At 48.1% G+C, this 27,477-nt stretch overlaps 2 protein-coding genes and 1 long non-coding RNA gene across 4 annotated transcripts; 2 read left to right on the forward strand and 1 right to left on the reverse strand.

Annotated features, from left to right (window-relative positions):
* The first annotated feature begins 693 nt into the window (after window positions 1-693).
* Window positions 694-13,679, forward strand: PPP2R2D (protein phosphatase 2, regulatory subunit B, delta). 2 transcript variants are annotated; one of them, XM_005879649.2, is made up of 6 exons: window positions 694-816; window positions 4,539-4,716; window positions 7,664-7,828; window positions 9,203-9,372; window positions 9,445-9,536; window positions 12,923-13,679. In XM_005879649.2, the coding sequence occupies exons 1-6, from the start codon at window positions 787-789 to the stop codon at window positions 13,200-13,202; spliced, it is 915 nt and encodes a 304-aa protein (XP_005879711.1). In that variant the 5' UTR covers window positions 694-786; the 3' UTR covers window positions 13,203-13,679. The 2 variants fall into 2 exon arrangements, with proteins under 2 accessions (XP_005879711.1, XP_005879712.1); XM_005879650.2 differs by lacking the exons at window positions 694-816; window positions 4,539-4,716 and adding an exon at window positions 5,316-5,764 and having other exon boundaries at window positions 7,638-7,828.
* On the forward strand, window positions 9,696-12,682 carry LOC106728397. Its single transcript, XR_001364698.1, has 2 exons — window positions 9,696-11,619; window positions 11,834-12,682. It is a non-coding gene; the product is annotated as an uncharacterized LOC106728397 (long non-coding RNA).
* A 3,761-nt stretch (window positions 13,680-17,440) lies between the features above and the next one.
* Window positions 17,441-21,968, reverse strand: BNIP3 (BCL2/adenovirus E1B 19kDa interacting protein 3). The gene is made up of 5 exons (XM_005879651.2): window positions 21,823-21,968; window positions 21,221-21,305; window positions 19,764-19,870; window positions 19,540-19,689; window positions 17,441-18,263 (listed from the first exon to the last, which is right to left on the reverse strand). The coding sequence occupies exons 1-5, from the start codon at window positions 21,891-21,893 to the stop codon at window positions 18,218-18,220; spliced, it is 459 nt and encodes a 152-aa protein (XP_005879713.1). The 5' UTR covers window positions 21,894-21,968; the 3' UTR covers window positions 17,441-18,217.
* Between the last annotated feature and the right edge of the window lie 5,509 nt (window positions 21,969-27,477).

A 27,477-nucleotide genomic window follows, 5' to 3' on the forward strand; every position in this document is an offset into this window, starting at 1 on the left:
GTGTTCTTTTCTGGGGAGCCAGGGAGAAAAAAACCTTGTTTTCAGTTATGCGAGAGAGGGAATGGAACAAGCCCAGCCTTGCCCACCCCCTTAGTTCTGGGGGCTTATCAGAATCTCCGAGAGCGCCAAGAAAGGATCAAACGTAATGATCCCCATACAGGTGTGCTAGCCCGGCCTGGGGTCTCTTTGCAGAGTGCCTGTCTTGCTTTTCCCTGAGAGACCTGTGACTAGGCTCCCTTGCCTTCCTGTTTCCTGGTAGATCAGTGGGCAGTTACTTTTACATCTCCAGATTCTAGCCTCTAAGTTTTTGTGGTAAAATTTTAGTATAGAGACTGACGAGCCCTTGTTCTCTTCCATGGAGGTCTGTACCATAGTACATGTCACCAGACAGGAGCACCAAGGGGCATCTGTGGTGTGGCCCTGGCTCCTGGTGGAAGTAGGGAGAATAGAAGGACTGGGGGGTCATCTTGTTGTTTTACTAAGGAGGTTAATTTTGACTGTCATCTATTGTACATTTTGGGGGGCTCAGGTGTTTTTTTGTTTGTTTTACTTTTAAAAATGTGTGTGGTCATTTGATGTTCAAATTGGTAATGCTAACATTTCCCCTACACTGTGCTTGGTCATGAAAACAGCTTTATATTTTCTTGCAGAATAAAAGCCACCCTCATTCTAGGGGAGAATATAATGTTTACAGTACCTTTCAAAGTCATGAACCAGAATTTGACTATTTGAAAAGTCTAGAAATTGAGGAAAAAATTAATAAAATTAGGTGGTTACCACAACAGAATGCTGCTCATTTTCTACTCTCTACAAACGGTAAGACTTTTGTTTTTAATGGCTGTTTGATTTAGGATTTCATTTTCTATGTGTAGGTTGGGGGTTTTTTTTAACCCATTATAGAAGTTATTTTTGCTCTAAACTTTGTGGGGAGGGTAATTATTAGCTAGGAAACAAGTGATAGGTTGAAAATTCAAATAATGCAAACACACACTCTCCCAGTACCACATCCTTAGAAAAGGAAAAGAAAACCCACATGTGGACCAAGCGCCATGGTGCCCTCCCCATTTTCAGCTCGGACACCGTTACTTATGTAAGAAACGAGTGTCCACCCATAATTGGAAATATACACTTTTCTAGTATAATACCCAACTAATAGTGGTGCATGATAATATGGTTTTTTCTTTTAATATGGAGAATGAGGTTTTTATTTTCAGATAAAACTATTAAATTATGGAAAATAAGTGAACGGGATAAAAGAGCAGAAGGTTATAACTTGAAAGATGAAGATGGACGACTTCGAGACCCATTTAGAATTACAGCACTGCGGGTATACATTCCGTTTTCTTTAAACTATCAGTATTTTTCATAAATTGATCAATAATAATGCCTAAGTCAGCTAAGCTATTATCTGCCTTCGTGATTCAGAAAGTTATTTATATAATAGTCATTGTATGTATGCACGTTAGAAATGGGATTCCTCATATTTCACAAGAGCAAAAGTCACACATTAGCTTCAGAAAATGCAGTAATACTGAAGAAAAGACTCCGATTTAATTCCACAACAGGAGCCTTTCTAAATGTATCAACTGCCTTTCACTGTACAGGTTCAGATTAGCACATAGGAGGGCTGACGACCAGGAGGAATTCAGAACACCTCCCAAGGTGACATAGCACAGGTTGCAGATTGAAAGATGAGCTACAGGCCACCAAGATGCATTTATGGTGGTTTTAGTTGGATTTTCTCTGAGTTAACTGAGGCAGGTCTAATGCTTCAGAATCCTTGCCTGTCAGTCCATGGGCATCGTTACTTTTTTAATTGTTGAATTCTCCACTCCCTTTTTGGTGCACTGGGTATAGAATGAAATGGCCATATTTCATCAGTTCTGATACCTAAGTTTTTTCACATTTTTAACATCTATGAGATTGAGTAAAACTTAAAATCTCAGTGTCTTGTAATTGGCCTGAGAGGGAGAGGGGGAGGTGCATGCCATGGATAGTATCTTAAATGTGACAAAACGTGAAGGAGGTAAAACACGTGAGTCATGGCCAGGCATGCCTCATATGACACCAGAGAAGTACCACTATGGACAGGACGGCGCAGGAGGATGGGCACCCATGGTAGTGCAGAGGATCCCGACACAAAGCTGCCTCGTGTTTCTAAGTGTGTTTACTTGTTTATCAGGTGAAGGTTGGTAGTGCACACATTCAGACTAGCAGAGGCTCTGCAGAGAGGGACACTGCTGCAGGACTCCCCCACATGGCCCACTGTAGTGACACTGGGCAGTGTGCTTGTCTGTGTAATGCCATTCCTCTGCTTTCCTGCACTGGGTGCAAGCGGGGTGCTGGGGTGATGGATGCACAGGACGGAGCCCCAGCCCAGCAGCAAAGGCAGTGCCATAGCAGTTAGGAAAACTGGGATGTTTTGCCGAGGAGACATGCAGGATGGTACAGTCACCATAAGACCTCTTAGGTCGATAGTGTTGCCCTATTTCCAGGGATTTGAACCCAGGAAAGCTGGGTAATGTGCTGAAACTGAGTTTACAGAACCCTAATTTGAACCAGGATGTGATCCAGCTGGCGATTTCTGACGCCCGTGCTTCTGCTTTTGGATCCGTGGTTCATGATAGTGTAGATGGTCCCTGTTTGTGACAGTGACACTAAGGTACAGTCACTGTTGTGAGCTGCTCATTTAAACTGTCAAGTGTAATAGAGGGGAGCAGGATGGGACCATGTGGGGTGCACTTTCTCCTGCCCCAGCCTGTCCCCAGCACTGCCGCCCACCTGAGCATACCACCCTTTCTCAGTACCCAAGCTCCTTCTGACCATGCCTGCTTGCCACATGTGACACCCACATGCCTGTTTTGGAAAAGCTATAGGTCTTATTAGGCTCAATCTTGGTTTTATTCAAGGCTGCTTTTATGTGCTTGGCCTGAATAAAACTGGTGGATTTGGTGGCTGGTGAAGCATATGAGAAAAGCAGTTTCTGTATAAACTGCTCTTGTTTATCGCAGGGTGGGGTACGGGGTCACAGGCTGGGGAACTACATTGACGTACCTGTGCATTCAGGTCTGTGTGTGCATCCTAATTGCCTCTCGAGAGGTTCACATGGATTTTAAGTTGTCTACATTTAACTGGGTAAGAGTGAGAACTGTTGATTTTCCTAAATTTTCTTTTCCTCTTAAATTATTTTAGTGTTAGAAAACAGGCCTCATTAATTAGAGGAAGGTGTCTTCTATTATAAGTATTCAGTTGTCCTGTGTTTTGGTTACTAGACATGAGACATGTATGTATTGGAGGGGTATGCCAGGCCTGTCCCAAACCACATAGGGCTAACATGTCCCATTCTAGAGAAAGCAGGTGTGTGGTCAGCATTTAACTGTTTTAAAGGGGAAGTCACCCGGTCAGTGTGGCTCAGTGGTTGAGAGTCGAACTAGGAACCAAGAGATGACTGGTTTGATTCCTAGTCAGGGCACATGCCTGGGTTGCAGGCTTGATCCCTTGTGGGGGGTATGCAGGAGGCAGCCAATCAATGATGGGTCTCTCTTATTGATGTTTCTATCCCTCTCTCTAAAAAAATCAATTAAAAAAAAAAGTGAGGGAAGTCTCTTTGTGCACATTTCCCAAAGAATTTTGGCCAGAGAAGACTAAAATGAGAGATTTCCCTTCTTATCCTTTAAGGCACTACCTTTTGGTTTTAAATTACAAAAATAACAAAAAATACTATCACTAATTTTTGTTTGGATTTTAAAGCTCCTTTTCTGCTAGATGTCAGTGGTGTTGGTCCTTTTTTCTTTTTATCACATGTGGACGCTGTCACCCACGACTGAGCCCCTCCTTCAGGCTGTGGCCCTTCCTCTTTTCCTTCGCCTGGCGAACACCTCTCCGCTGTTTCCATTTCGGTGTAGGTCCCCTCTTCCCTGGAAGAGATAGGGTTTCTGTGCCCCCTTTTTAAAACCTTTTATTGAAGTATAATATATACACCAGCAAATGCCCCTGCCATGTAACTGAGCAGCCCCAAGAGCACAAGTGCAGCAGCCAGTGTGACAGAAACAGCAGCTCCCAGGGCCCCTCCTGTGCGCTCCTCCAGCCCTGCACCCCGCCACTGCTGTGCTGTGTGTGTGGAGCAGCAGGCCACTAGTGGTGGGAAGGGAAGGTCCATGCTCCAGCTCCCTCCCAGGAGAGCAGACAGGGAGGGTCCAGCTGAGCCTCCCCATAGCCACAGGGACAGGCAGGGCAGTGAAGCCACATCATTAGGCATCAGAGTCCTGAAGGCAGTTTGTTCAGGTGCTAGTTTAATTTTTTCTTCCACAAGAAGGTATCAGCCTTGGTAGTGGCAGCCAAGAGGAGCAGCTTGAAATAGACAACCTCCCATATTGTAGCCTATTTCCATAGCCCTGTTACTTGCTATTTAGGGTGTTATGGTACAAAACTGTCACTGAACTGTGAATGGAGATTCGTCTCTTTTGTTATCTACTGTGTGTTCTGATTATATGCTGCTGTGGTCTTGTTTTGAATTCCTGTTTTCTTCCATTTTTTAGGTCCCAATATTGAAACCCATGGACCTCATGGTAGAAGCAAGTCCACGACGAATTTTTGCAAATGCTCACACATACCATATAAATTCCATTTCCGTAAACAGTGATCATGAAACGTATCTTTCTGCAGATGACCTGAGAATTAATCTGTGGCATTTAGAGATCACAGATAGAAGCTTTAGTATCCTTCATCGGGCAGGTCTCGCTCTTTCCTAGGCTTGTTCTTTGATAGGGAGCTCTCAGCGCTATACCCCCCTCCAGTCTTTGCTGCCTGGCAGCGGGGATGTAAGTTCTCTGTGGTTTAAAGGGTCTGTTCCTTGAAGTGGAACTGTTTTCTACCTTTGGGAAAAGTTTCCTCTGCTGGGCATGATCTCAAGTCCATTGCCTTCCTGGTTAAATCATAGGCAGTTTTATGTAGTATGTATTTGAAAGTTCAGCATTGCTTTTGGGGGGAGGAGAGGTGTTACTAAATTTGCTAATAGAAAATACTGGCTTTGGTTAGAATGATATTTAAGTACCCAACCCCAGAGGTGACTGATCATGGAAGACATGCAATTAAAGGAGTAGTAAAAAATTCATCTTTTAAGTGATATATGCTATTATTTTTAGGATGAAAATCTAAATTTATTGTCTGATCACACATTTTAAAAGTTATTGATTTTCCCAGAAAATAAGGACCCTATGAAATCAAGTAGCTTCAGTCACATTTTTCCACATTTTGGAGTGTTGGCTGGCCGGCCAGCCAGAGCAGTCTTGACTACTGCTGTGCCGAGGCTCATGGTTTGGCATGTGCCTGTCTGCCTTTTACTCACATAAATCTCAGGAAATGAAGTGTATACAACTTTAAATTCTAGCATTTCACACTTAATTTTTATGAGCTGTTGTCCTTGACTTGAGTTGGTGGTTTTTTTCATTGGTTACTTAGTTTATGAAGCTGTCTGACAGACAGTGCGGAGGTCTCTGTGGTGCTGCAGTTAGAGGAGGCCGGCCCCAGAGCGCCCCACCCCATCTATGGAAGGAGCAATGTGCCTGGCTCCCCTGTTCCCTTCTTTCTTCAACTGGGCAAAACTTCCCAAGTTATGATACTTATATTTATGCTCATGCCCCGCTTTCTCTTTATCCTCCTCTAAACCCTTAGATTTTTAATCATTCTTCTTCTGAATAAAATTGAAACAATAGAGAGGAAGGAAGATCCTGCCCCCATAGTCCAGCCCTCCAGAGATGCCATTGTAAGTAGTTGGATGCATATCCTTCCAAGCTTTTTATGCCCGTGTGCACAAGTTTTTATGTTTTGAAAACACCAGGCTTGTCCTCTACACAGTGATAGTAAAGTTCCTACCACCCGGGAGGATCAGGAGGCCCAAGTTCAGCTCAGTGACCTTGGCATCTTCCTCTGTAAAGGTGAGGGACTAGAATGTGCCTCTTGGGGTTATTGTAAAAACTAAGAGAGAGTGATGCAATGGCTATTAGCCTCGTTAATTTTTTATTTGAACTTACTAGGTTCACATTGGTTAATAAAAGTATATAGGTTTTAGGTATACAGTTCTACAATACATAATCTGTATAGTGGGTTGTGTATTTATCACCTCAAGTCAAGTCTCCTTACATCACCATTTATTCCTCCCTTTGTTCTCTTCTGCCTCACCCCACCTAACCTCATTTTTTTTCTTAACATATGACCATCTTTCCATGTCAGTAGGAGTACAGACTTACAATTGCAGGACTAATTATACACGTGTTCCTGTATTATATGTAACAGTCTTTGGAGCCATAGATCTCTATTAAGTTAATATCCATTTTTTTATTTTTTTACTGTCCTTTGTCGTTTTTTCTCCTGTTGGAAGCTCCTGTTTTCCCTTAATGATCTGTGAGAACTCTAATACACAAAGGGTTTGTTTATACAATCATATCTTTTACATATATATATTTTTTTTAATTGATTTCAGAGAGGAAGGACAACATCAGTCATGAGAGAGAATCATTGATTGGCTGCCTCCTGCATGCCCCCTACTGGGGATCAAGCCTGCAACCGGGGCATGTGCCCTTGACTAGAATTGAACCCGGGACCCCTCAGTCCGCAAGCCGACGCTCTATCCACTGAACCAAATCAGCTAGGTTTATACAATCATACCTTTCATTGCTTATTAAACAATGGTTGTCCCATAATCATGCTTCAAACACCCTTGCCTGTGACAGAGATTATAAAACATACTTTCTTATACTTAGTTGTCCCTATGAACACTGTAAACATAGTTTTGATCTGCTCACATGATAGAAATAGGAGCTAATGTGCTTCTCCAGATGCTCAGTCGCCTGCCCAGTGCCCGGTAGCCCTGCCCCTTCTGCACTCTGACAGCCGCCCTGGGGCTCCTCCGGTGACCACTGTCCCTTCAGTGTGCCTTAGGCTCCCTGCTTCTGAGCTGGCCAGCTGAGAGCTGGGCCTTGCTCTCTCATCTGTGGCCCTGGTTCTTTCTCCAGCTGCCCTGTGCCTGCTGGGAGTCTTCTCTGGCACTCGTAGCTTCGTGCCCGGAGCTTCCCTGGGTCCCCTCCCTGCACATCCCTGGGGTCACTGCCATGCTGTCACCCAGGTGTCAGCTTTCTCAGTGTGGCAGGACACATCTGAGAGGCAGCTTCTGCTCTTGTTTTTTCACTACAGTGATGGCTATACTTGGCAACTTACTATGTGACCCTGGGTGACTGTTTAGCACAAGCTCTGGATGTCAGATACTTGGGAAAGCAGAATCTTTTGGAATTTGGAGATACCGTGTGTGGTATGTGTGTGTGTGTGTGTGGTTATTTATGGATAGAGCATGAGATTTTTGTGCAGGTGGGTGCTTGCTTGCTTTTCTTATTTACGTCATTAAGTCTGTGTGATCTATATGAAGGCTTCATAAAACATCTGAAGCAGCAACAGGAGGAAAGCAGCACTGGTGAGAGAGAGAGTGTGTGTGTGTCCGTGTGTCCAGCCCTGTCAGGCCCATTATCCTAGTCTGCTTAATGCATCAGTGTGGATCCTCTTACTGAAGGGCTCCCTCACAGCTAATCTCTTAATCCTCACTGCGGGGGGAACCGTGCTTGACATGGACTAACTAAAACCGCCAGGCACTCTGCCTTAACCGCGCTTCCAGACATCGTGGACATTAAGCCCGCGAACATGGAGGAGCTGACGGAGGTGATCACCGCAGCAGAGTTCCATCCACACCAGTGCAACGTGTTTGTGTACAGCAGCAGCAAGGGGACCATCCGACTGTGTGACATGCGCTCCTCGGCCCTGTGCGACCGACACTCTAAGTGTAAGTGCCCGCCTGTTGGAAACAGCTCATTTAAATCCTGTCCAGACTCTGGAGTGTGTGCAAAGGCTGAGGGTTTTCTTCTGCCCCCACGCTCGGGCCCACTTGTGGCCTCCTTGGTTCCATCAGTCATGGGCCATTGCCAAGAGGTCCTGCTTCCCAGAGACATTCCTGTTGGAGCCACCGTAGGTTGGCTCTGCCCCCAATCTCGGTGCATCGTCACAGGGACCTGGGTTGGGCCTCCAGGATGCATTTGCCCTGTGACCCTTCTCAGCTGTTAGCTGTGTTGGACTGGCAGCCAGTCTCTCAGGAAAGTCTAGCACTTCAATCCCAAGCCTTGACTCTCCTAGGTAAAGAAAGTTGTGGGTTCGTTTTATTTTTACCCATAAAGAATAGGCCCAACTTTATAGAAAATCATCCTACATGTCTTGGGGATGTGACGTATGTTATGGAGACGTTGCTGGAGGATCCTGAGGTGTGCCCCAGTAAAAACCGTCCTGCTCCAAACAGTGCCAACAAACGTACAGGTTCGAAAAAAAAGTACAGCAGCTTAAAATGAAAGAACATGCCGACCTCCTTGCCCAAAGTTGACTGAGCCGAAAGCATGGCAGTGCCCAGGGCTCAGGTGCAGGCGCAGCCTCCAGGACGCCACGGGTGAAAGACCATGGACTGACTGCCGAGAGAGCAGAACTGGGAGACAGTAAGATTTGCCAAGGAAGATGAGGATCTTCCTGAAAGTAGCGATCCAGTTTCGTCAGAGTAGATCATGACCATGGAGTAGTGAAAACAAACCTTGAAGTAGGTGGTTATTGAAACTTGGACCATGTGGAGGTGTGGTCAGTCTTGAGGTGGGGAAGACAGGATGTCTAAGCTGCTGGAACGGCAAACCTTCAGCAGACGTGGGGATACTTTCTCAGCTGCCCTGAGCATGGCACCTGCGTTCTCATGTGATGCCATTTCTTAACTTCTAGTTATAGGGACGGGGAAAGGCTGGACATGTTTGCTAGGGCCTGAGCCACAAGGACACGCAGCTGTCTGTGCAGTAACAGCCTCCAGTCAGCCCAGGGCCTTAACCAGGACACAAGTCAGCATGTCGTGGGGAACTTCTCCGGGTAGCAGTTGAGGCCTCACGCGTGGACATGCTGGTCCTGAGCTGGGTGGAATCGGGGCCTGTGCTTCTGATGCTGCCCCTTGTCACTCTCGCACTGAGTGGCCTGCCTAAATGTCTTAAGCACAGAAGTGGAACACCAGAAAGTGCCTGGAGATCAGAAGCTTGAGCAGTAGCCCTCTGAAGTGTCAGGGAGGGCCTAGGTCCTGCTGGGACTTCAAAATGATTTGTCCAGTTTCTAAACAGAAGCCGAAAATACTGTTTTTCAGTTTTTGAAGAACCTGAAGATCCCAGCAGTAGGTCTTTCTTCTCAGAAATAATTTCCTCCATCTCCGATGTGAAATTCAGCCATAGTGGTCGGTACATGATGACCCGAGACTACCTGTCGGTGAAGGTCTGGGATCTGAACATGGAAAGCCGGCCCATCGAGACCCACCAGGTGAGGCCTCTGTGCGAGGACACGCCACATCTCACACATGACGCTTTCTAACCATCCTGTGATCTCATTAAGGTCCACGAGTACCTTCGAAGCAAGCTGTGTTCTCTGTACGAAAATGACTGCATCTTCGACAAATTTGAGTGCTGCTGGAACGGTCCAGACAGGTAAGCCTGCATCAAGACTGACCGCTGCCCAGGCTCGTCTCCCATGGGTCTCCTCAGGCCAACAGGTGACTTCCAGAGACAGATGGCAAGCTGCGTGGAGGATGCTGACGGACTTGGCTTTCCAGGCCATCTGTTTGGTGACAATCTTGAGGTGGGGAAGGCAGGATGTCTGAACCAATTTCTCCCCTTGCTCATAATTCTTTCCATATTTAGACAGCGTGGTACTAGGTTCATGTTGATGGTTTTTTAAATGCTTGGTGAACGATAATTTCTTACTTTCTGTCTCCAAAATGAGTGGGAAGGAAGGGGGAGGTCATTTACTAGTAAGTATGGGAATGGCCTGCTCTTCCAGAGAGAAGCAGGAGAAAACACCCTCAGCGCTATTGGTTGTCACGCTTGGACAGAGTAGAGGGGGCCAGGGTGAAATCCTCCTTTAATTTATAATGTGGCAATTCTGTTACATCGATAGTTTATTTTTTGCATTCTTTAAAGATGATAATACTATTGCTGAGAATTAAATCTTTAATATCAAAAAATTCTGTTTCAAATGATGGCAGGAGATGATCTTGCATCATCTTTAATAGAACTGTGTCACGTAGCGCTCCTGGCAGTAAGGGACTGGCGGGCATTCTGAAAAACCCTTCGGCACAAACAGCAGGAACGCTGGTATGACACCACACATTTCTTCACATGCACAGTTGAGCTCACAAGGGCCAGAAACGAGGGAGCCAGGACCCCTCAGCTTGTACAGCCCAGGGGTGGTACAGTCACACTATGGGCCCACGCAGACAGGGCATTGAAACGGGGGTCCTCGTGGGTTATGGAAAAGGTATCTGTCTGCATCCAGATGGGGTCCCAGGAGAATTCAATAAAAATCCTGGGCTTTGTGACCACGAACCTGCCCTCTGTGTCACAGCGATGGAGAGTTTGTATCTCCGCTGGCTGCATGACCTGTGCTGAGGGTGAGGTGCTCTGCATGTCTGCAGGAGTAAACTGGCTTCCAGTCTGGGCTTGTGCCCAACTTACCTGTCAGGCTTAGTGATTCATGGGTGCTGGCTGAGGTGAGATTCCTGGTCAGAGACAGGACTTGTTCTTCATGGCACAGCAAAGCAGCATGAGCTTTGTGTTGGCCTCAGTTTCCCAGCCCCACAGGAGTGACACGAGGGGCCCAGGCAGATGCCATGCAAGGAGGCAGCACACACTGAGATTTTTATAGCAAGTGGTAAACAAGCCTGCACTTGGACCACTGCAGATACAACCCTAGAAGTGGGCCAAGTAGAGAGCACTCAAGAACCACATCTTGACAAGCCCCCCGAGAACATGCAGGGGTGCCCATACCCATGGCAGAGAGCCCCTGCAGGTACACCCAGGGCTCACACGAGCTCACCTGCGAAAACTACCATGCCACCGGGAATCAGCAGAGACAACAGAACTTCGCCTCTGAGAATTCAGATACTGAAATCATACATTACAGAATATAAAATAAGAATGCCAGAAACACAGGTTAAAGGAACCAAACCTGAACAGGCACAAGACAAAAGTGGCCTAGGAGATATGGACAAGAATCAATCAGAGCTTCTAGAAATAATGAGTGCAGTGGTTGGAAGTTGCTGCATGAAGTAAAACCACGTGTGCCCCACAGATGGTCTCAGGAAGGCGCTGAGCACAGACAGGAAGCTGCACGGATACGCATGGTTTGATGGACGTGTGATTTTTAGGATTGCAGGACAGTGTTTGTCTAAGAACATGTAACTCTTCAGAATATAGACATGTGCAGTGTGGTGCACCCTGACCTTGAGTGCTTGTGCCGCAGGGGACACAGCAGGATTTAACTGTCAGCGGTGGCTTGTGGGTACACACATATTCTTGTATATTTATGCTTTTTGGTATATCTGAATGCATGCAAAATTCATTTAAATCGCCTGTCCCCAGGAACTTGCAAAAGCTTTCCAGTAATGTTTACTTGTTCTTTCATTCTTGTGAACACTCCCCTGCCTTTTTGCGTGGAAGCTTCTGTTGAGGGTAGGGTGAAGGGGAGGAGGGCCCAGGCCTTGCAGCTGAGCAGCCCTGCCACATGCTCTAGGTCAGTGATGGCGAACCTTTTGAGCCCGGCGTGTCAGCATTTTGAAAAACCCTAACTTAACTCTGGTGCCGTGTCACATATAGAAATTGTTTGATATTTTCAACCATAGTAAAACAAAGACTTATATTTTTGATATTTAATATATTTAAATGCCGTTTAACAAAGGAAAATCAACCAAAAAAATGAGTTCATAGGTTCGCCATCACTGCTCTAGCTTGTCTAAAGAACGGACAGCCGCTGCTGGGAGTCCACTTACCCCACATCTGGCAGTGTTCCCACAGTCAAAATAAGTACAGCTAGCTGGGAGTAATTTTTCTCCTGAGTTTATCTTTTATTCTGGTGTGAAGTTCTAGACAAGGTTAATCAGACACTCAAGTATTTGCCTACAGCTGGGATCAGCCTTGAACCATGTAAATGAAGCACCAGGCTTCCCCTTCAGGGTGCCTGAAAGATCCGTAGCTCCTCATGCAGTGAGGAGACAGGAGGACATGGGTGTTGGACTGCAGAAATGGCCAGGATTCTGGTCGTGTCCTGCTGGGAGAAATCAGCGGCGCTGTCTGAACACATCTCATCCAGAACTGGACACCTTCTGAAGCCAGGGCTGAAGTCATGGCAACTGTCACTGTCGTTCCGCCATTTTTCTCGAAAAAGACGAAGTTTTAACCAATATAATAAATATGTATTATGATGATGATTTACTGAAAGCTATTAGAATTAATCCTGAAGAAATAGTATTACAACATCTGGAATTGATTGTGAATGAGGTTCTAAATCTCTCCCACTCTCCTCCCAATGACTTTCCCTTGTAAAAAAATATTTTTGAAATTAATGAATTAAAAACACATTCTTTGATCAACTGTGAATGAAGCTACTGTGCCAAGTCAGACAAATGTCTATTGAATATGAACATGGATTATCAACTTCGAATCACTGATACAATACAGAAGTTAAGCCTTGGAAATAAATTACACTGTTATTCATCACCAGGACAGATGATATGTAGTAGGGTTCTTTTTACCGTTTTTAAAAATGTATTAATGTAATAAAAAATATGAGTCCATTACATTTTTGTTCTGTAATATTGGTTTTTACAGACATGACTTTATGAAAGTGTTTTATATATATGAAGTTCAGTAAGAAATTCTCTCCTGACCATGATTACTTTTCATGTCTTGTTTCTAAGAATTGTTCTGTTATGTAGTACAGGAGTACCAGTGACCACATGTCTTGTGCTGGGTTTAGCGCTATGGCGGGGCATCAAGTGCCTGCTGGCTTACACGTGCTTCTCTCTCTGTTTGAACAGTGCGATCATGACAGGGTCCTACAACAACTTCTTCAGGATGTTTGACAGAAACACGAGGAGGGACGTGACCCTGGAAGCTTCCAGAGAGAACAGCAAGCCCCGAGCCAGTTTGAAGCCTCGAAGAGTGTGTCCAGGCGGGAAGAGGAAGAAGGACGAGATCAGTGTGGATAGTCTGGACTTCAATAAGAAGATTCTGCACACGGCTTGGCACCCCAACGACAACATTATTGCTGTGGCTGCCACCAATAACCTGTATATATTCCAGGACAAAGTCAACTAGGAAGTGTGAGAACGCATCTCATCCTGCAAAGCTAAGCCTGTGGTTTCTGTTGTGGAAGGGGTGTCCTCTCCGTGGATCGCAGGGTGCACGCCCTGTTCCCTTCCTAGACTGGAGCCTGCATACACACAGCCAGGGAGGCTGTGGGGGGTCGCTGCACAAGCGAAGAACTTGGTCGGTGCAGACTGAAGGACAGAGCTCAATAAAGGCCATTACAATAAATGTATTTATTTAAATCTGAGCCGTCCTTTCCAGTTTATAGACCAAAAAATGAACACCCAACAGAACACCTGTCCCACATCACTCTCTCGTCCTCCTGCCATCTGATGAGGGCTCTCGTGCTACTGTACCAATCGCCCGGGGGCCACTGGCCAAATGCTCAGGCAGCTTGACCTCCCACATGCCTGTATCTTCCATCACACCTTCTGGTGTAACCACCTAATAAAAGCAACACACATTACAAAGTGTTTTTAATCCAAATCCAAGTATTGCCTTTTTCTTTGATCACAGATGATGAGGTTGTACAAATTATGCTTCAGAACAACTGGGAACCTTGTCCTTCATTGGCAGGGTGGCAGGACCTGTGAAGTTCTGAGCATGCCTGTCCCCAGGCTTGCTAACTTTGCTTGTTTCTGTAGAAATACTACCTCTGACACAGCAGGTAAGATCCGAGACACCTTAACGCACCGCTGAGAAAGCAGATTGCAAGGAACTGAGCAGACTTGCTGCAATGCGATGAGCACCAGGTTCCATGCCTCTCAACTTCATTGCAGTTGAAAACGTGTGCTTGCTTTTAATTTGTTAAACGTAGGGAGGGGACCATGCTGTTACAGCTCACTCACCCTGTGTGCATAAGCCAGCAAAATCAAACACCTTACAAGATGAGGCCACCAGCATTCCCAGACAAGCCACAGAGCTGTAACCATACTAACTGCTGGGGCTGCACTGCCTTCTGACTCGCTCCTGAGCCCAAGGCAGTGTTGGGGGAGAAGGGGGAGGAGCAGGGCTCACGCTCACTCTGAAAACGGGTAAGCAGATATGTCTTGATTGCTAATGACAGTGATGCACAAATGCTGTCACTCATTACCCTGAATTAATAACGCCACTTAAGTTCACGTTAGAAATTGAGAAGTTAAAAGTGCATTTATTTTACTTGAAAAATAATGCTGTATATTGGTTGTGACATGGTTTACTAATCTGAGATGTGGAACAGAGTTAAGAATCACTCATCCCTGTTCCTTAAGAAAAAGCAGTTCTAGTAAAATAGGGTTGGATATATTTCTATTATTTTGACCAAAAAGTTTAATGAATTTCCAATGTTTAACGATTTGCACTGTGGATTTAGACAACTTCTTCCATCTTTCCTTTAAAATGTATTTCCCCCCCAAGTAGAAAGCCAGCCTTCTGTGTCCTGGATGGGACAGAGCAAGGGCTGTGGGTGTCACTGTGGTTGCGACTGCAGGTCGCTTCAGCTGGCTCAGGATCCCCTGTTCCTGAGGGTCCTCCCCGGAGAAAGGCACTGGCAAGTGAGTACAGGGCACAGAGGGCATTGGCTTGCTTCACCTTGATCTCTCTGGAGCTGCATTGTCCTGTGGTTGAGGGAGGGAGTGCGGAGGTTGGAGTCGCTGCACTCACACCTCCAGGTTTCTGTATTGAAAGCCCTGAGCTAACACACCTCCAGTGCAAGCCTCCCCCCCCCCCCCCCCCCCCCCCCCTTCCTTCCATGTGGACCCAGGAGCAGCCTGTGGACGCAGCCAGTCCTGGAGAGAGAGATGCATGTGGGGTCCCGTGTATAGGCTTTGTCTTTGCTGATTGGGATATGTCTGCCCTAGAGGCAAATAAAAGAATTCCAGCATGCAGAACTCACAGTTACCATTTAAAATAAGCGTGTTTTCTCCTTTAAGTTAACATTAGGTAAAGACAAACAAGATGGCAACCCCATGCTGACGAGAATGAATAAGGAAGGTGGTGACTTCACTAGCAGAGCCTCCACCTGGGGAGAGAGAGGGAGGCAGCTGGGCCTGGTGGCCAAGCAGTGGGGGAGGGGTCCTCACTTCTGCAGGCCTGGGGGCAGGGAGGCTGTGCGCTGGACCGGAGCTGACTGAGCCCTGAGCTGGGGGCCGGCCGGGCCACATGCTGGCCCCCCAGTTCTGCTGATGCCTGGCTCGCTGCCCAGAATGTGCTTGTGCTCAGGGTCAGCACACAATGAAGCAGCCTCAGGGGCCTATTCATTCATCCCTTTCAGAAACTAGATTTACCAGCAAGACCTGTGCTGCTGTGTCCACTGGACCTTACCTTACAGTGCCCAGCTCATTGTGATCCAGTGTTCGGGCCCCACTCTCCTTCCCCACCCCTTCAGCGTGGTTTCATTCATCAGGTTCCCTTGTCTCTCTTTGACTTTGGCAATAAGTGAAGCATCACTATGGGTCTGAGTCATTTACACAAAAAGTATGGTTCCTCCTTGTACCTTTCCATCTCCTGCTCTGCTGTCCCGCCCACCCCTCTAGCCAATCCCCATCTCTGGCATATTCACACCATATTCCTTTTTGCACAATGAGATGTGTACATTTCCTTTGGCTTTTTGCATAAACGATAGCATACTACATCTTCTATTCTTTTCTCAAACTCTTACTTTGTTCACCAGACTGCACTTAGGACTCAGTAGGTTCATCTCATCTCCTTTCCAGTGGTGGCAACTAGGGCAGTTCACCTGATAGCAGAGGGTCCCCTTCAAAGATGGACCACCCTGGTGGCTCTCCCACCCTTCCCAGGTAGGCCTCTGCACCTCATCGCACAGTGGGTGGGTGAGCCCAAGGATAGGATGCAGCGGCCAGTCTGAGCAGTCCAGCAATACTTTCTCCCAAGCAGCCAAGTCTGTGAGGGACAGATGGTACCTCCCCTGCAAGACTGACCATCAGTGGACTGGGCTATTCTAACATGGCCTCCCACTGGCTCATTTCCTATCTACTGGGGACATAGATATTGACAACAGCTAAGAAATCAGTATCAGTTCATTGACCCCTCTTCCCCCCTTTATTTAAAAATATTTTTATTGATTTCAGAGAGGGAGAGAAACATCAATGATGAGAATCATTGATCAGCTGTCTCCTGCACGGCCCCCCACTGGGGATTAAGCCCACAACCCGGGCACGTGCCCCGCCCAACCAGGAATCAAACCCAGGACACTTCAGTCCGCAGGCCGATGCCTTATCCAAAGAGCCAAATCAGCCAGGGCTCCCTCCCTTTTTATTTCAGAGAGGAAGGAAGAGGGAGAGATCAACAATGAGAATCCTCCATCAGCTGCCTCCTACATGCCCCCCGACTGGGGACCACGCCCACAACCCAGGCACGTGCCCGACTGGGAATCGAACCATGACCTAGTTCATAGGTCAATGCTCAACCACCAAGCCACACCAGCCAGGCATGTTTTAATTTATTTTAATCCAAAATTGTTTGGATTGTGTATTGTTTACTTGTTATTCAATGACTAAGTGTTATTTGTATTAATAGTAAAGGTCTGTTTGCAAAAGCTTAATTATAATACTGTTACCCTACCTGAAAAAAATACATATACAAACATACATATACACACTTTAAGGAAACTGTCCACTAGAACGATGTCATGATGGGAAAAGCCTCTAGAAAACCTTGTCTCCTGCCTCATTATGGAAACACTGTCAGCCCTTCACCAGGAGCTTAGTGACGCCATCAGTAACAGGGACAAGAGCACCTGCCCATCAAGGGCCCGGGTGCCTGACAGATGGTTCAGTGGCAATGGGGGGTCACTAGCTCTTTAAGACATGTTAATTCTATGGGCACTGACCTTTCCCGGACGTGCTGAGTGCCACGCCAATGTCATGACACTAGAGAGAAGCCCAGGAGCAGATAGACCCCGTTTCCCAGGAAAGACACACTTGCTGACTGAATGGGACCTTAGCGACTCTTAGAGGGTACATGCCAAAGCATTCCGATGCCACTCAGCCAGCTGTCTGCCAATGAGGGCTGTGAATCATCTCAATATTAACAAAAGATTTTTAAAAAGGAAATTTTACGTTTATTTTAACAACTGCATTTAATATGGAAAAGTGAAACAAATACACAACAGCATAAACAGCATATCAGAGGCAGCCTTGAAAAAACCATGCTGAAGAGAGAATAATTAGACAACAGGGGAACTATGCCTGGTTTTACCCTAAAGCGTTCATAGTTTTCCTTTTAAACCATATACAAATACAGTAATCTCTGAAGGATTTGGCAAAAGTTTATTGTTTTCTATTTCCAGTCTTTTAAAGTAGACACTGATTTACTTAGAATGAAGCTGAATCTCAGAGCACGCAAAAAAAATGAACACAAATGAGCCTAAATGCAGCAATCCCGAGTGGGGACAAGGTGCTTTAGCAGGTGTCCTAGGTGCATCATCTATGTGGTCACTACAGTCACCGCCCTGCCCCAGCACGCAGGCCAGTGTCTGCACTGCACAGGGCCCGGCCTGTGCCCTGGGCCCTATCACACACAAATCAGAACAGCTAACAGTGAAGCGTCATCTTCACAGACACCTGCATCCACATACAGGGTGCCCTACAGCAGTGTGAATGTAAGGCCACATGTTTATTTGGGATAAACTATTTATGGAGTCACTTTAATAACATTATTCATTCTTTCAAAATAGGGAGAATTTTAACTGAATTAAGGTTACAGATGATTAAAATACATACATCATGACTAGCATGGTAAAATTATTTATACTCATATTTATAATGTCAAAGAAAAGTTACCACCACATTATTCCAGTAGTATTAGTGTGACATGCTCATTGATTGATCCCACAGGTAGGGTTGGTTCTAGGTTAGCGTGGTTTCAGTGTCTATTCTTCGTCTCACTAAATCAGGCACCCAGCATTTACAGAACAAATCAACACAGTGGCCAGCCACCAAGGCCAGGACCGCGCCTCAGTGAGCCATGTCGCAAGCTCTGGTATGAATCCCGCTCCCTTGTGAAAAGCCGATTCCAATTCCTCATCAGAAGGTGCTGGTGGAGGTGGTCAGACGCCGCCCGATGTAGATCCTGAGCAGAAAAGTAAGAGGTGAGTGTGGACCCAGGACTCCACGGCCGGCAGCCGTGAGCCCTGCTGTCCCCATGCCAGCTCAGACTGACTGCACCGTCACCCAGTGTTCCCACCACTGCATTCTACAGTCGCCTCATGCCCTCAACACCCCCACGAAGGAGGGACTCCCCAACCTGCATGAGCACACTATAGTCCAGGGATGCAGCAGCCTGCTGGACAAAGTCGCTGCACATGGTACTGACTACCAACCTCAGAGGCCATGGCAGAGGAGGGTGTGACTTCAGGAAAGGGGACAGAAATGGAGGAGCTTGGCAGGCACGGCAAATGCTTAGGAGGTGACTGGAGAGGTGAGCCCCAGGGGGTCAAGTTAATTTTGGAAGGAAGGATGCAGGGCAGCTACCAAGTGGGAGTTGGCTGCAGACACTACCCTGACAGCTCTGCCCGCCTCAGAATCTCAAGTGCTAGTTCTGGAGAAAGCTCCAGAAATCACTGCATATACACACCCAGGCGAGTCTGACCCTGAAAAGCATTGGGCACAATAAATCTGGACACGCTGACATGGAGGAGCCCACCCAGGAAGCCATTCCCACAGGCAGTTAGAACTGTGGTCTCCCTCTGCCTCAGACTCGAGCCCTCCTGCCAAGTGGCACCAGCCTAAATCAGAAGCTGAAGACACCCAGTCTGTCCAGTGAGCTGCAGCCATAGAGCACCGTCGCCCAGCAGGACAAGTGAGGCTACCACCCCGGACAGGCTGGGGTGAGCCAGAGAGAAGAGCAGCCCCGCCTCCCCAGATTCATGCCCAGTGCCTCAGTGCTGTCTGGGTCAAAGGTCCTTAGGATCTGTAGCTGAACTTGTGTGTTTTCTGCATCATTAGTGCAAGAAGCCAGAGGAGAGCCTTGTGTCCCGGCTGAGGGGACTGCAGGAGTCGCGAGTGACAGCACCTCTCTGCAGCAGAAACGGGTGTTCAGAGCGTGCACACAGCAGGCCCTGAGGCGGGACTGGCCATCTGCTCCTGCACAGACAGCACGGCTAAGGCAGCCAGCACCAGTCCCGCTTATGTGCCCTCGCCTGTACTGGCAGCGGCCTGCAGGGTAGGGGGCAGGGCTCCCAGGGTCATGGTCATGTTTGTTTCCTGACCTAGACAATGATCACATGGACATGTTTGCTTACATAGTTACATAAGCTGTGACTTATGGCCTATTATTTCAGTAAAATGCTTAAAGGGAAGTCACTGAGACCTAGAACTGTCCAGGCAGGCCATGCAGGATCACTTACCCCAGCCCAATGGCCAACAGGTGTGAGAGCAGCAGAGACGGAAGGAAAACTTTGAGAAACTCAGCTGAAAAGACACCCCCCTTCTTCATGACACTTGTGTTCCTCATGCTGAGGGTGGCCGTGCGCTTCGGGTGCCTGAACAGGAACTCCCTGCAGAGGGAAGAGCTGTGAGCTCACTGGCAGGCTCCGCCTCAAAGCTAGTTCATGATGCTCAAAACACTCACTTAGGGGGGATGTTTTCCGGCCGGCTTGACCAGTCCCATATCCAGTCTGAATTTTTCTTCAGGATGCTTTCAACTTCTTTCCTTCTCTCAATGTAATCTTCTTCAGACTAAGAGAGAGTGAATGTTAAAAACCGAGGAACCACCACCCCCCGCCCAGCATCAGACCAGAGGCTGATCTCAGAGCCGGGTCTGTGGGCGGAGGGTGGGCCGTGGAGCTGCATCTCACACTCTTCCCCCTTTACGGACAGACAGACACTGTGGCCAAAGCCTCAACTGTGAGATCTGGTGGCAGCAAATACTGTCCCAAGGAAGCAACATGAAGGGAGGACAGGGCGCCACAAAGACGCTGAAGGCGAGCTGGCACAACAGAAGGAAATGAAAACTGCGAACACTGTGGAGCAAACGGTGTTGAGAGAAAGCTGCTTTCGCGTGAAATGGCAGGGAAAGCCAAACTCCTAGACCGTGATCCAGCTACATTTGTAAAATCATGCAACAATACACTAGCGAAAGGGGGCTTTAAAAAGTAGGATTATAGGTGCTTTTGCATTTTAAAAATTCTGTATCTGAGCATAAAATTCCTTTTTAGAATCCGAAAAAAAACAAACTGCTTAACATTTTAGAATTGCTCCAGAATGCAAAGCCAACCAGACATCAGGGCACCCCAGTTGGGAGTGGACCCAAGTGTCTGGGGCAGGAGCTCCTGCAAGTTCTGGAAGCCTCTGGTGCCAGACAAAGCCTGGGGAACAAGGATTCCTCCTGTCCTTCTGAGGGGACCATCCTGGGAGGGAGAGAACTAGGCACTGGCTGGAGCAGCACCTAAAGGCATTTCCTGTGTGCCCAGCTGAGCGAAGGAGGGCCGGCCTTCGCCACTGATGCACATCTGCTAGGGCCACCACCCTGTACTCACTCTCACAGCAAAGCTCTGTGCCTGACATGTTAGAACAGGGACCTCGAGCTGAAATGACCAGCCTGGTTAGCTCCTAACTCTAAACCACCCGAGCAACCACCAGTTAGCATGGCCTGCGGACAGTTTCTGGAAGCAACTGGCATTGCTTCTTCTGCATGAGGAAGGCCCATCAGCATTTCAACCACAATGGTAGAGCTGCCCTGAGTGGCTTATAGAGAATGCCGGCTCTCCCGTAGACATTAAAACCCATTCACAGCCCAACCTATAGTCAAGAAGACTGTGACTACCCACTAATGACCCCAGATACCCTTCCCACAGGCCACTCACACCCTCTCCAGGACATAGGTATATGGGATAGAGGGCCCCACCCTTTATCCTACCTAAGCCCATAATTAGTCAGCTCAGTGTGAGCCCGGGTGTAGAGATGCCCTCACCCCACACGTTCCAAAAAAGGCAAGAAATATTCTCAAAGCCAGACGTTTCTCTACTCGGTCCCACTGCAGACTGATCACAGGAGCAGATCACATACTACACAGCCACCCTGGCCTACCTGAGAGCTGTTCTTTTCTCCAATGCTATGGCTGTCTGTCTCAGATGCTCGGTTCGTGTCCTGTGGGGTCTGTGAGCGAGGCGGGCTAGAAAATGATATGAATGTGAGTGGGAAAAATGGAACATGTTAACATTCTCTGCATCAGAGGCAAAGCCCTGCGGAAGGGATGGCCAATGAGGAGCAGCTTCCCTTCCACTGGCACAAGGCCAGGGCCAGACCCATCTCCCACCTTCCAGCTGAGCTCAACAAGCATCCACCAGCCAGTCCCAGGAGGACACGGGATAGCCTGAGGGTGGTGGTTTCGTCACCCACTAGCTTTGTGGTCTGTTACACAATCCTGGTGAGCACCTGGCCCTTGATCTCGGACTCAGCCATGCTGCCTGAGTCACTGGCCGTGCTGAGGACAGTTGCTCATGACAAAGCTACTGGAGGTGAGGGGGCAGAAGCAGGGGAGGGGACAGGACAGTGTCTGCCCCTTGTTGCATCGTGGTCCCTCCTTCCACCAGAGGACAAGGAGCCGCTGTCTAAGGGAATGGGCACCACAGTCGAGCCTGCTCGCTCCTAGTACAGCAGCACTGTGGCATGCATGTGTCTGCACCCACCTGTCACAGTGAGAACTCTTGGAGCTGCTCCGTCCAGACTCATGCTGGGCATCCAGCAGGATTTTCTCCATGTCACCATTATAAATAGAAACTGAGGCTGGCACGCTGCTGCCGTTCCCGTTACTGCTAAAGTGCAGTTCCACCCAGGAGCCTGTGGGGACAAAACAAGGGCAGAGTTAGAATTTCTACCCGTGACAACCAGTCCACCCTTCCATTCCCCAGAGGAGCTGGGACAGACACGGATGGCTTGAGCCACACCCATTCCCAGCTCTTGCAGCACAGCTGCTGGTCCCGCCTCACCCTCCTGAGGGGCTGGGACGTGTGTCTGCAGCAGCAGAGTCCAAATGACCAGAGAGCTTTTCTGCACTCAACTTTTAGAAGAGGGTGCCAACAAAAGCTTGAATTTTAAATGGTAAGGTTTAAACTATCTCTTTTCAAGATTCCCACACACCAGCGGCACATTCTCACCCTAAGGGCCCAAGTATTATACTTGCTGCTCCGTCTTGATTAACATCAGGAGCCAGAGGAATCACCCTGGACACAACAAAGGTAATTTCTGACTGAACTTGACTAAGCAGAGGAAGCCATCCCCCCAAGTCACCTGGCTGAGTCCTCTCGGAGTGAGCTCAGCATTTCTAACTTGAACTAAAAATTGACGTTATAAATCCCAAACAAATGGATTCTACCCAGACAGGTTTTATAGATTCAGAGAACTGTCATGTGCTTACCAAAACATAACACAAAAGCCACTCTCACCCGCAGCACAGAACCCTCTAGTGAAGCCACTACTTTCAGCGAAGCTGCATCTCCCAAAGGCCAGTGTTGGGCGTGAACTGGATGAACTCCCTCCACCCCGCTGAGCCGGCGCATGTGGTGAGTGGTGCCCACGGTGCTCAGGGCTGTGCACCCGGATGACAGGTCGGTGTACACAAGGGGGGCGTGGTCTTTCTGTCTGTAGCAGTTCAATATTCAAGATAACAGCCTTTCTCCATCTGAATGTGTTGCAAGTAACTTGCACTGTTTGTCTTTTCACTCCACATCTTCCAATGAACATAAACTCTTGATTTTAATCAGTCAGATTTTCGACCTCCTCCTAATCTGAGGTCATGAAGGTAGTCTACTATATTATTTTCAAGAAGCTGCACTGTTCTGACACTCATTCAGACCTGGGTTCAGTGAACCTGAAGTAATCTGTGTGTGTGATCTGACCCGGGGAAGTTTTTTCCATTCACTGACAAGGCGGCCTCTGCTCCTCCCTCTGCTCAGGGGCTGGGAAGAGCACGGGCCCAGGACAGTCTCTATTTTGTGCCCTGAATCTGTGTATCTCCACATCTGTGTGTCCCTAGATCACTGGTAGAGTAGGGACAGAGTGAAGGCAGAGTGAACAGAAGACTGAAAAATCCATGTTCTAGGGCAGCTCAGCAAACTAATTATATTACAATAATCATCTCCCAAAGGTGAGGGGACTGAGCAGCTGGTCCTAAACCACAGGGCTGCACCCCAGCCACTCATGACTTTCCACACTGAGCGGCACCTCCTTCTGAAAGTCCACTGACCCTCAATAGCCTCTATCATATTAGAAAAAGGCGTATCAGGACACCAGCCTCCCAGTGCACTTCTAACAAAACCATCACTCAGATTTTCAAATCAACGCACATTCTTCGCTAGCCTCTCTCGCTGCTTGTCATGAACACAGCAGGAGCCCAGGCCACTGGGCCTCTGCTCTGAGCAAAGGCTACAGTGACTTCAGAGACTTCATCATTTCCAGAGACTCACTGTGTCATCATCAAGGCTGCCGACCATCTTCCGCGTGTTCTGATGCACCCCACCCCCACGCATCATTGTAAAAGCTCAAGCCCTCCTTCCTCCCCTGGGACTCAAGGTGATACTCAGCCAACTAGCACGCCAGCTCTGGCGCGGTGGCATGGAACAGTACCACGGGCCCCGTGCTGGGCACAGTTCCATTTTCCTAGGTTCAACAGGTTAGTCGGATTCTGGGCCTGGCTTAATGTACTAGATCAGCTCACTATGGTATCTGATGTAAACAGAGTCTTTTGATACCACCTCTGATACATGTGTGAGGGTTTCCACACCAATAACCAATTCTCCAATCCCAACTGGCCGTCTAACAGTTGAAGTCAATGCCGCCACTGCCGGCAGTCGCGGTCAGGTCCCACAAGTTAAAGGGCTTAGTCCCATGAGACTGCCCCCACATGAGACACCCCGCAAAGGGGATGCCAGGCCTCCCCCACTCCTGCCTGGCAGACCACTCATTCTAGAGTTCCTACAATACCCACCCTCCACACACACTCACCAGGACAACTCCCGAACTTTACTGACGTTCACCCATTTACCAGAAAGGACACAACTCAGGAGCAGCCAACTAGAGGAGACGCCAAGAGGCCTCTCCCTGTGCACCACCCTCCCAGCTCAAAGGTTTCATAACCCAAGCTCTAGCCCTAGCCAGTTTGGCTCAGTGGATAGAGCATAGGCCCTGGGACTGAAGGGTCCTGGGTTCGATTACAGTCAAAGCCTTGTACCTTGGTTGCAGGCTCAATCCCTGGCCCCGTGCGTGAGACAACCAATGCATGTTTCTCTCCCTCTTTCTCTCCCCCTTCCTTCCTCTCTAAAAATCAATGGAAAAAAATATCCTCGGGTGAGGATCAGCATAACCCAATCTCCAGTCCCTCCTCCTGGATTCCACCCTCTGATCACTGAGCTGGTCTTTCCACCTGCACCCTGAGGCTACCCAGGGCCTCACGGGTCACCTCATGAGCAGACTCCTGTGTTCCACTGGGACTCCCTACAAAAGGGGCTGTTGATGAATAGCAAAGACAATCCTATCATTATCATCTCATAAAAAGTCCTAAGCATCCTTGAGAAAGTAAAAATCCCATTCTGCAGCAAAAGCTTTGGGTCTAAAATATGTATATTCCAAGGAATGATTTAGTGAAGGGCAAGTTGTATTATTGACTTTAAACAACTGGAAAATGAAGAGCAAGTATGATATGAACGTACTTACATCTTGTAAGAAAGATGGCGTTACGGTTGCTTCACAACCTTAGAAAAGTTTCTGAGTCGAAAATCATCTACCAAATAACTGGCCTCATAATGAGGCCTGGGAAGAAACAGGTGCTGTTGCTGATCAAGGCAAGCCCTCATTCCTAGCTGCCCAGCCACACCTGCTTGTATTTTACGATAAGGACACAGCAAGCCAACCTCTGAAGAAGGTTGATGAGGTTAAGTGTCCACCAGCTCTAGCCTTTTCTGGACAGACCCGAGGGAATGGAGCCCCACAAGGCCACCTCACCCCAGGTAGCAGGTCCCACCAGTGGCTAAAGAGAATCACCTGTGGTGCGTTTCCGCTGTTCCCAGAGGCCAACCCACTGCACTCTGCAAATTCTGATTTGCAGTGCTAGGGCAGGACCCCAGCAAATAGTCTTTTGGAAAAGCTACAAGGAGAGGCAGAGTTGAAAATGATTGGCTAGAGGGAATGACAAATATCCAAACAACTTTCTGTAAGACAGTGAGATCAGTGTCAGAACTGAGGGAGTTTGGAGGCGGCCTGGCAGCCCAGAGGGAAAGCCTGGGGCAGAGCAGCTAAGGGGAGGGAGGGGGACAACCACCCTAGTCACAGAGGGCTTCTTCCCTGGGAGAGGTGGCACAGGAACAAGACTTGACTGCAAAGTGATTCCCCAAAAAGGGAAATAGTGATTCTGAACAGAAAACCATCTGATTTTTCCTTTAATGTGTCACTTGCCCACTGGGCTTGATGATTGTGACCATCTGTGAAATTAGTAACTGGGCTAGGACTTAGATGTCTGAAACCCTTATGCTCTCAAACTGCATGGTACTAAAGTCCCCTCAAATAAATCATTAGTTCTCTCTTCATACACTTTTGTCCGTGGTGAGCACCTGGGAAGAGGTGGGGCTGTCTCCCAGGGAAGGCTGGGTACCCTAGAAGGATGCACTCAAGCGAAGAGGGGCCTCCTGGGAAGGAAGCCATGCACCTCCCCTCCCCCGCCCTGTGTAAACATGGGCCAAAACGCCACCTCCCTGCTGTTCAGCAGTCGTATATCTCCTGACAAAAAGGCATGAGAACACCCTGCAAGTCAACAGTTCTAACTAGAATGAGCCAGGAGGTGAACGGGGGGGAAAACATTTGGTCCTGGCCAATACAAGGAAAGAGGAAAGTGCTGCTGTTGTGGGTTTGGCTACTCAGTCCTAGTCAGACGTAAACAAGAGGGAACCGAATCAAATCAGAGCGGAGGACAGGCCAGGAATCCTCGGGTTCACATTTCCAGGGCAGCTGCCCTTCCCCAGTGCTCCTCCCACAGACCGGAGAGTGGCGTGTGCCCTGCCGCACGTACACAGGAGCAAATGGCCCAAAGAGCCCTTACCAGGAGTTTCCACTCCCTGTGTAACCACCTTTTTATAGAATAAGCAAAACAGAAAAACCCATCTTTTAATTCGTGAGCTGGCCATTTTGCATTGCCAGTGACTCAGCAGTTCGGTGTCAATCAGGGGAGGGAGACCTGAGCCCCTCGGGAGGACTCGGAACCTTCCAAACTAAATCTGAACCAGTAAGGAAAATAGTTAGCAAGTAAGCAGTCTGATAATTAGAAAAGGGATGGTTGTAAGGCAAAGGAAGGGTTTATAAAACACCCCTGAGTCTTGTGTGAGGAAAGACAGCAAAGATTTAATCCCTTAATCTAGTTCAAACAAAATAATTAGGCAATTTCAAAATTTAAGATTACAGATTTTTTTAAATGTGGGTGTAGTTTTTAAATACGTTATACAATGTATTGGGCTAATTAAATAAGCTCACTAACTTTATCCGAATAATTAACGATTTTAATATTCATTCTGGAAGGTTTGAACAATCCTCCTACAGCTTATTTACATGCTCATTCTGCTTAGTAAACTCTTGCTTCAGAGAACACGAAGGTCGACGGCCACCGAACCCTTCCTCCCACTCCCCGGCCCCTGGATCGCTGGATGGGCCCGGAGTAGCCAGGCCCCGGGGGCGGACCTCCAGGCTGCCACTACTCAGCTGCGCCAGGAAGCAGCGCGGCCCTGAGCGCGGGGCGCCAGGCAAGGTGCGCCTAAGCTCTGCACAGGCTGCAGCACGGAGCAGCCGGAACCGGTCCTCCGCCTTCTTTTTTGAAGCCACAAATCAATTCTGAGCTTTGTTTTGGAGTGACTTTCCAGTGCAAGTGGGACATGAACTTGAAAAAGCCTGTGCACACACCTATACCATTTTTTTACGCTGCCCACCTCTTACACTGAGAAGAGCAGCCAGTGCCCTCGCGAGTCCTAGCCGTCACTAGAGCTAGCACTGCCGCTCGAGGTCCACAACCTCTGCCCAGGCCACTGAGCGGAACGCTTGGCTTCCGCTCGCTACAGCCCACTCTGGTCTGAACTACACGATACGAACTGGAACACGGTCTTTAAGGACCGTGGCATCTCCAGTTGCCCTTCGCTGCAGAATTTAGGCTTGCTGGTGGAATACAATCCGTGTCCAGACCCCCCACCCGAGAGCTATCCCCGCGGGCAAGGCAACTGGGGCCCTCCCACGTCCCGGAGACCCACCTGGCGTCCCCGGACCTCCGCCTTTAGGCAGTGAGCGTCCCCGAGCCCGCTGCGCAGAGACCC

This window comes from Myotis brandtii, unplaced genomic scaffold (genome assembly GCF_000412655.1).
Source record: "Myotis brandtii unplaced genomic scaffold, ASM41265v1 scaffold604, whole genome shotgun sequence".
Classification (NCBI taxonomy): domain Eukaryota; kingdom Metazoa; phylum Chordata; class Mammalia; order Chiroptera; family Vespertilionidae; genus Myotis; species Myotis brandtii.

What these genes read in the sequence shown, in the direction of transcription:
- BNIP3 (XM_005879651.2), bottom strand. Translation starts at nt 21,893, where the DNA reads ATGGAGAAAATCCTGCTGGATGCCCAGCATGAGTCTGGACGGAGCAGC. An exon ending in GAGAAAAGAACAGCTCTCAG is followed by an intron (nt 19,871 to 21,220) that starts GTAGGCCAGGGT and finishes ACTCTCTCTTAG; the next exon opens with TCTGAAGAAGATTACATTGA. An exon ending in CTGTTGGCCATTGGGCTGGG is followed by an intron (nt 18,264 to 19,539) that starts GTAAGTGATCCT and finishes TTTTCTGCTCAG; the next exon opens with GATCTACATCGGGCGGCGTC.
- PPP2R2D (XM_005879649.2), top strand. Translation starts at nt 787, where the DNA reads ATGCTGCTCATTTTCTACTCTCTACAAACG. An exon ending in GTGCGACCGACACTCTAAGT is followed by an intron (nt 7,829 to 9,202) that starts GTAAGTGCCCGC and finishes ACTGTTTTTCAG; the next exon opens with TTTTTGAAGAACCTGAAGAT. An exon ending in GGCCCATCGAGACCCACCAG is followed by an intron (nt 9,373 to 9,444) that starts GTGAGGCCTCTG and finishes GATCTCATTAAG; the next exon opens with GTCCACGAGTACCTTCGAAG.